The sequence below is a fragment of the Grampus griseus genome (assembly GCF_964374135.1).
Source record: "Grampus griseus genome assembly, chromosome: 13".
Lineage (NCBI taxonomy): Eukaryota > Metazoa > Chordata > Mammalia > Artiodactyla > Delphinidae > Grampus > Grampus griseus.
This window is the reverse complement of record NC_139007.1, coordinates 66,780,959-66,789,370: the sequence shown is the minus strand read 5'-3', so window position 1 is coordinate 66,789,370 and position 8,412 is coordinate 66,780,959. Positions and strand designations below refer to the sequence as shown.

Here is an 8,412-nt window from a genome sequence, read left to right as displayed (position 1 = left end):
TCTAGGTTTGAGGTTCAGGGTTCAAGAGAGAAGACAATAATCTCAGCTAAATGCTTGAGTTGCTTTCTTCTCGGTGAAGGAAGAAAACAGAACTCCACTTTGCATTCTTGGACAATTTTCATTTGCCTGAACAACATGGAACAATTTTTAAGAGAAGAACTATTTCATGAAACCTGACAGTTCATTTTCATGAGTTTTAGGAAATAGCACTACCATCATTTAGGAAACAGATTCTGGGTCCCTGCCCACCCCCACGCAAGCCTTTTAGAGGTTTGTGCTAACAAGAATTTAGAAGGAAAGAGGGATTAGGGTCCAGTGGATTTGCCCTGCTATTTTGTTGTGACTGAAGAAAGCAAGACTTTGCACATCATAATTCTACCCAGAAGCACTTGGAAGCCCTGAAAGCCCCTCACACCGGTGAGAGTAATGGACAGAAAAGGGGTGACTGAAAACAAGGAGAGGCCGTGAAATACAGCTTCCTCCCCATGACTCTGGGCTCATCACAGCCCCCTTCACCCCACATACATGCTAAGTGAGATATGGGGAAAATTAACTTGAGGATTAGGGAGAGAGTGCCTAAACTTCAAGTGCTCTTTTTGAGTGAACAGAGATCATGCAAAACAGCAGAACCAAAGTTAGGAAAAAGATCCTGTGAAGGAAAAATGTTCGAAGTGAATTGGAAATTATTTGGAAGAATGAAAGCCACAACTATGTTAGCAATCCCTTATAGCTTTTGCGGATAAGGGAAAAAACCCAAAAAACCAACCAACACTTTGTAACTACAAACTGAGTTTTCTATAACTGTGGCAAAGACCTAGTAAAACATTGTCTAACCCTTGTTTGGAATCCTTGCTTGGAATCGTTCTTGAGAAAATGTCCTTTTTACAATTCTTTATTTAGAAAACATTCTGTGTATATAGTTTTCTACCAAAGTTTTTGAAGAAATAATTTTCTATTACCTTCAGATTAAAATGTTAACTGGAAGTGGGCGAACCAAATAGTGACAACTTCTACTTGCAGAAATAGATCTGTTACTTTAAAAACAAATATTAAGATACTACTCTGGTAGCTGTATTGACCTCTAAGCTGTTCAAGCATCCCTCTCACCTCAAGCATCCCTCTCACCTCCACATCTTTGTATTGCCATAGATGATTTCCCATTGTAATGGGAAATCTGTATACTGGTGTTTAATACAAATTAGGAGACTCTCAGGGCCCTTGAAAAGGAACCACATGAAATATTATGTCTTTAAAATGCTTCTTGGATATTTGGCAGTGAGTTGCGCACTAGGAACTGCCCTCCATAACTTACGTGCACACAGCTGTCTCTAATTTGAATGCAAACCTGGCCGAGGCATCCAGAGCAAAGTTAAATAAGCTCCTCTGCACCGTGGGGCACGTCCATGTGCGTTTATTACGTGACACCTATTGGTTTTGTGTTTCTCACTTACCCAGCAAGAGACCCTGAATTGCCCATCTGAGGCACATTCTTGGCAACTGTCAAATCTGTTTTGCTTGCTGTCTTCGTATTTCCTGCTGATCTGTTTTCTTCTTTCCCTCTGTGGACCGTGCACAGCGTTGTAACACAGCTGGGGAGGAGAAATGGAACTTTTGTACCTATGTTGGGAGGATCATTAATTCCACAGATTTGCCGAAAGAAAACCAGGATTTTAATTCTGATTTTCACAATGAGTAAGTACTGCCTTACTGCTGGGGCATCTTCTCTTTTGTATCTGAGAGTGAATCTTCCTATTAATTTTATCTGCAAAAGATTTAATTAGTGCCTGAAAATACTAAAGTGTTTGTATAGAAAAGGCATTTATTTCGGAAATAAAAAAGACATAAAGATGTTAAAAAAAAAGACATAGAATGCATGCATTCCCTTGAAACATTCAGATTGAACAAGATCAAATGATTTGCTTGACATTTAGTGTTTGGGTCTTTGGATTCTGTGTTTAAATAAAAACGACTAGAATTTTTCTATTTAAAGAAGTTAACAGGAACTATAAAATTCTAGTGCTGAAAACGCTTTAGCTCTTAAGCAGCTTCTTTTATTTACCAGATAAATAAACTGAGGCCCACAGCAGAGAGGTGACATACTCAAGTTACATAGCACAGACCATTACCAGTGACCTTTCTTCTACATTCTGTGATTCCTTCAGAGTGAAGGAACTGTTGGCTTTAGCAAAATGGGGTCAATCTACCTTTGTAAGCCTTAAACAATAGTAATTCTATATGACTGCTTTCTCCAGTTCTTCTCATCCTTACTAGTTAACAGTATCACAGCTCACCATCCTTCCTGCAGGTTGTACCATGGCTTTCTCACTGGTGGAAACTGCTAGACAGTAATAGAACCCCGGCTAGTAAGCTGGTTGGTATCTCAGTTTTTTCTTTATATGCAATGAGTTAGCCAGAACAAAAACATATTTATCAGAAGTTCATACAAAGCAAGTCTAGCAAATATTGGATTTTCGTTAACCAGTTACCACTGTTCTCTCAGCAACCTAACAGTTATTCAAGGAAACTGATGAATTTATCAAATGGGGATGAAGAGAAATAATTTTCAAATGATCAGTTCAGCTTGGTTTCTAAAACATCTCTTGACTTTACGGAGTAAAAGTAGAGAGAGAAAAATATCCCTTGGTCCCAGCTTCTTCAAAGTCTGGTCCCAGGGCTCCACGAGGACCCTGTGTGCTCGTACATTAAATTCCCTATTGAAGCCAGTTTGAGCCAGAAAACAGTTCCCAAGGCAAGTGCTCAAAAGCAGGTTTGTGTACTTATTCATCTCAGACTTCTGGTGAACCTAGTTCCTTTTCCAAAACTGTTAAAAAAGATTTAGAGTTAACATCAAACTTGGTATCGTTTTGTTCTTATCTTACTTGCCTGCATCATATAAGGTGACATTTAGCAATGAGGGTAAAGTATCTTGAACTGCGTGATGCTAATATGTTTTTTCCCCTTTACTTTGTATTTCTAGTCCATATTCTTACAAACTCATGCAAATCCGAGGTACTCTGAGTTCTACTTTTCCCAAATATAAAATGCAAATGGACCAGGTAAACTCCATATAAATTCGATAAACACGAACAGAGCACCTGTTATGTAGCCAGCAGTATGCTATCACCTATGAAAATGATGAGAAGAAACATAACCCAGTGCATCAGACCTTAATATTAATGTCATTCAGTAGAAGAGTCACACATACGAAAATTAAAAAACCAAAAATACAGTATAACGTGTCACGTTCAAGTGTGCTAGACATTGCAGGAACCATTTATTGCTCTTAACAGTATTATGGGAGACGATGTATTAGCTCTAATTTGGCAGTAATGATTACATTTCAGAGCTTTACAGATAAACTGATTTTTTTTTAGTTAAAATAGTTTCAAATGTGTCAGATCTGTCAGTTCAGGCCAGTGAACTCCTCGTAGGAAGGTTACAGGGTTGTCGTCACTTAATATCCTTGGTTGATTGATTGAACTTTAGGACGATGAAGGAGGAAAATCCTGTGGTGCTCTGGAGATCTTTCTTTTGTTCTTAGAGTACTTAAACACTTTATTTTGCTATTATTGTGTTATTTTCTCACACGGTGTGACTATATATATCAATATTAAATTGTATTTAATGTGAATATCAAATGTTCTATTCTCACTGATATCCTGAATTTATAAAAATCATTTAAATTAATTCATGATGAAAATAAGCCAACCAGAAGATGTAACTTAAAAGATTAAAAAGATTGTGGGGTAAGTGTGCAATCATTTGTCATCCAATTATTCTCAAATGTTTAAGATAAATCAATAAGGTTTGAGACTTTAGAATATTAAATGTTTGGTTATGAACTTGAAATAAACTACTTTTTCAAAACACACCAAATAAAAAATTTTAATAAGATGATTTGGAGAATGTACTTGCAAAAGCTACTCTAAGGGCAAACGCCATTTACCAGCTTATTTGAATTAATTTAGCCAAGGATTTGCATTCCCCGTAAGGTTGTTTCAAATTTTAATTTTATTCATATCCCCATCCTGATACTACCGCCCTTACAATACCCAACTTGTGAAGTGAGCCTCTAATTATTTTAATTGATAAAAATCAGGAAATTCAACACTGCCTCACTATCAGCCCCTCTATACCTCCTTGCTCATCTCATAACCTGTCCCTCAAACTCAGAAGAAAGCTATGCCTCTTCTCTTTGCCAGGGCTAACCCTGTCCCTGTAATTCTCATCATCCTCACCCTTGCACCTTCACATTTATTCTTATTTTTTCTCTAGGGAAGCATAAAAAGAAAACGGTTAAGTATTCTTCCTCGATATGAAGAGGGAGGGAAGGAAGAGAGAAAGGGAAGAAGTGAAGAAAAGCAGGAAAGTTGGGGGGAGGTAGACAGAGAAGGGGAGGGAGGGGGACAGAAAGAGGGAGAGAGATTTAGTGCTTCTATACAAGAAAAATAGATTGTTACTCGACTGGAAACACGGGCATTCTTCCAAAACACGGTATTTACAAAGCCCAATTCCTTCAGATTTCAAACTACTACAAACACAGGTCAGCCTGCAAATCAAATAAGTGTTTCCCACCTACTTCTCACTGCTGCTCCCTCAGCTTTAACCTGCTGTATGTAACTGCAAATGAAGCTTCAGCAAATGTTTGCCTGTTTTCCTAACACGGCTTGGCCAGGAGTTGTGAATGTTGGCTCAGAAGACCTGAGTGAGCAGTGACCAGCCAACAAGCCTCACAGCTTAGCACTGGGTAGGGCCGTGAGCCAGAGTGGGCCTTGGCTCTCTGCAGAAGAGAGTTATCCTAACTAATCACAGCAAAAGGAAGGGAGGAGGTTCTGTTCTACTCATGCAAGTCAAGTTGGCTAAATTCTGTCATTTTCTAAGCCTCCTATAAATGTGAAAAAAAAATCCCATGACCTAACTTCTATGTAGTATTATTGATTTGTTTCCCTTTCAAGATGCTGAAGACTTCCCAAAAAGGAAACCTACATTGCTTTTAATTTGCCACAGAGCTTGGCTTTGCATCAGTCATCTTAAGAAAATCTAAGAACTTCAAAATGCATTAATCCCCAGTGAACTGAATCTTTCTAAAATATTCATTTTTAGCGTTTTGGCAAAGTAGCCCCATGTCACTAGCTTAATTGCTGCCAGGTTATTTTCCAGTTGTCAAATAATCTTTTCCTATTTAAGAGTCAGAAATAAAAACGTTCACTCATAAAGGAATTGAATAATTTGGATCACAAACAACATAAGTATTTATTTGAAAAACATTTTCTATTTGAGTAAAATGGCAAATCAGGTATAGTAGCTTCTTACTACTAATTCTAATTTGCACTCACAGTCACTTTTTATTCATCAAATTCAGAGATACTGCTACAGAAAACTATTTCACAAAGTATTTAGAAAAAAATATATACAGTCTCTCTGATAAAAAGTTAATTAAAAGAACAAAGCCAGGCAATATAAATGTAAGATATAAAACAAGCTCACATTTATAAACACAAATAAATAAATATATACAAAAGAGTCTACGTCAACATTGAACAAATAAAAGCTTTACAATGCAAGTCATCGTGACAGCAATGGAAAATATCTCAAGATCTTAGACTGACTCTAACATAATGTTAAAAAAAAAGAAAATAAAAACAACCAAAAATACCCCAGAGAGTCTAAATTGATATTATTCTCAAAGTTAAGCTAAACTAAATTTTGGCTCCACAGCTAGATTCCTGTGTTTCTGCTCTCATGCGGGGCTAGATGAAAGTGAGCACTACATGCGCAGAACTGAGGGTAGAATTTGACTCAGTCTTTTAAATCCACTTGCAAATGTTTCTATTCAGCTGTTTATCCATTGTTTCTTTCCTTACCTGATTACTGGAAATTTATAAAGTGGAGCTGATATTGTTGTCAAATTTGAAAAAAAAAAAAGTTTTCCCAGATCTGGATGAATACAAGTAGAAATCAAAGCTATTTTTAAAGCTATCTCTTAATTACTTTTAACTGAATAAGCACTTTGGGTAGAAATCTCACAGTCGAAAGCTAATTAAATTCTACCATCTCTAAGGCTTGGGGGAAAGTATATGAAGATTCTGTGACTATTTAAGGTTAATTTTCACCTAGATGTAACCTCTGCCCAAATAAGCAGCCTGTTAATATAGATGCCTAGAGAAAAGGACATGGCTCTACTGTAGGGTCTTGGTGACCTTAGATTTACTATCCTTTCCTACTACCTACACCCCTCCCCTGTGAAGGCCAAGCTGGGCAATGCTCCTGTCTTCCAGAACAGTGTTCCAGGATGCTACAAAATGGAACAGTATGAAAACCCATTATCATCCCTTTAAGTCTGGCCAAAAGCTTCAGGATTGAAGATCAGCAAAAGCTGAGAGGCCCCTTGTTTGCTGCATAGCCTGAAAGCTTTCCTATGTTTCAGACTGAGAGCTACCTGCTTCCTGCACAGAGAGAAAGGTCCCCAGGTGCTCAGTCTGGTTTCTGCCTTTAAGCAGTTTGGTTCTGCCAGAATGTCTCATCTTCTCATCACTTAGGCTGCCACCTCCCAGAACCTGAAACATCTCAGATAACCTAGAGCAAATGTAAAGGTACAGCATGTACTGAGACCGATTTCTAAGAAACTGGATATGAGTCCATCATTTAAGAACAATTAAAATGTGGTCTCTTACACATTCACTAGCAAACATATTCCTCAGGACAGTTTGATAGTTAGGTTAAGCTGCTTAATATTATGCATGGCTTATATGCAGAGACCTAATCCATAAATAACACCCCATCTGTCTTGCCAGACCTCCTCTGGCTCTTATAATCAGAGGACTTATGTACAAATAGTTTGCAGACTGGCAAACGTAGACCCACACAATTATAAATTATTTTGATTATGATAAGTCACCCACGTAAGTCTCAGTTTATATTCTTTGGAACAAAACTCTGGAAAGAGGAAGTAAGAGGCTTTTCATTTGTGCAAATGGAAATGTCTTAAAAAGTCTCTGGAGCAAAGACAAGACCATAGAGTCTCAATGGTTGTTTTTCCCAAAAGGGAGAGACTACTGTACACGGCATGCCTAATGGAAATCTGCATTCCTCCCATGAGCCCGCAGCTCAATGTACAGTAGAGCAGCAAAAGCAGAGGTGTAAGAGGGTCATTCTTCAGCTCCCGGGAGCTCCACTCTAATGGAACATCAACACTAAACTTGATTCAAATGTATAGGACTAAATTATAATTAATGATGATGCTTAAGCCTTGTGTCTTGAATAGGATAAGTGAAATAACATGGCCTCTTATTAACTAGGTCAAAATTTGGGGAATTCTTTCTTTCTTAAGCATGTTGTGGTCTTCAGGGTTAAACATCTGAGATAAGGAGAAAAAATTCCTTTCTAAACTTTGAGTCAGACATTAAATACTCTTTTGTATCTGTGGTTGAAATTTCATTTAAAAAGAGGAAATGCTAATGCATTCATAGAAACCAGCACTGAGATGGGACCTGCGGGCATCTGAGATAGTTATAAATATTAGTATGCTTTTGATTGCAGAGAAAGATGATGGAGCAGGTGGCCATATCCAAATCTAATTATTATGTGGGGTGTGAATGAGCTCTAAACTAGGGCTTGTCCCAAGCTCGGCCTGTCCCTTGCCCTCTAATTTTACTATTCCACCCCACAGCCCAAGTTCTGATTGATCCATTCAATCATATAGTTAAAAAAATCCTATCCCTGTGGCTACTGAGTGCTGCTCTTAGTACTGAAGTTGAGTGATGGTGGAAACTCCCCCATGGAAGAAATACACTGAAAAGACAGATTTTGAATTTCACAAAAGCCTTCTTCACAAAACACATTCTTCATATATATGCAGTTACCTAGGTAATACCACGTTTACATCTGCTAGTCAGAGTTTTCACAGCTTGCACATCTTCACGTTGCTGCAGACTGATGTCTCTTCCTTATATTAAAGATATTAAAACTTTGTGCTGTGGCTGAAGGTGTCTGACATGATAATATTTTTATAGAAATTATCTGAATGAGCATTGCAATAACCCTTGACCTTATCAATGACCTGATGGACAGGGATGATTGATGTTTGTTCTCCAACAGCATGGGTCAGTTTTGATGAGGACTTGTCCATGGGAGCATTGTCTGCAAGAAATGATACAAGAAATTAGGCTACAAAATGAGCTGGTGACATGCCTAAGGGCTAACGTTCTGGATGCTCTTTTGCACATTAAAGAAGATCACAAAGGAAATGAAGCTCTGGTTCTTTCTTAGTTTAGGTAATAGGCAGCACTAAAATGTCATGTTTTTCATCTTCAAAGCGCATCCTTGCATATGAAAGAATGTTAATGTGCCATCTAGTAATTTGTGTTGGGAGTTGTTTTAAGAAATATTCTTGTAAGTGGTATTTTTCAAAGA

General features: G+C 37.8%; 1 protein-coding gene across 1 annotated transcript in view; it reads right to left on the bottom strand.

Moving 5' to 3' along the window:
* Nucleotides 1–5,234: 5,234 nt before the first annotated feature.
* Nucleotides 5,235–8,412, bottom strand: part of ADGRG6 (adhesion G protein-coupled receptor G6) — a gene marked incomplete at its 5' end in the record, with an annotated part of 128,682 nt that continues 125,504 nt past the window's right edge. The window contains one exon of the mRNA XM_082669068.1: nucleotides 5,235–8,139. Coding sequence (XP_082525194.1) covers nucleotides 7,961–8,139 — 179 coding nt within the window. The 3' untranslated portion in view covers nucleotides 5,235–7,960. The remainder of the gene's footprint in view (nucleotides 8,140–8,412) is intronic.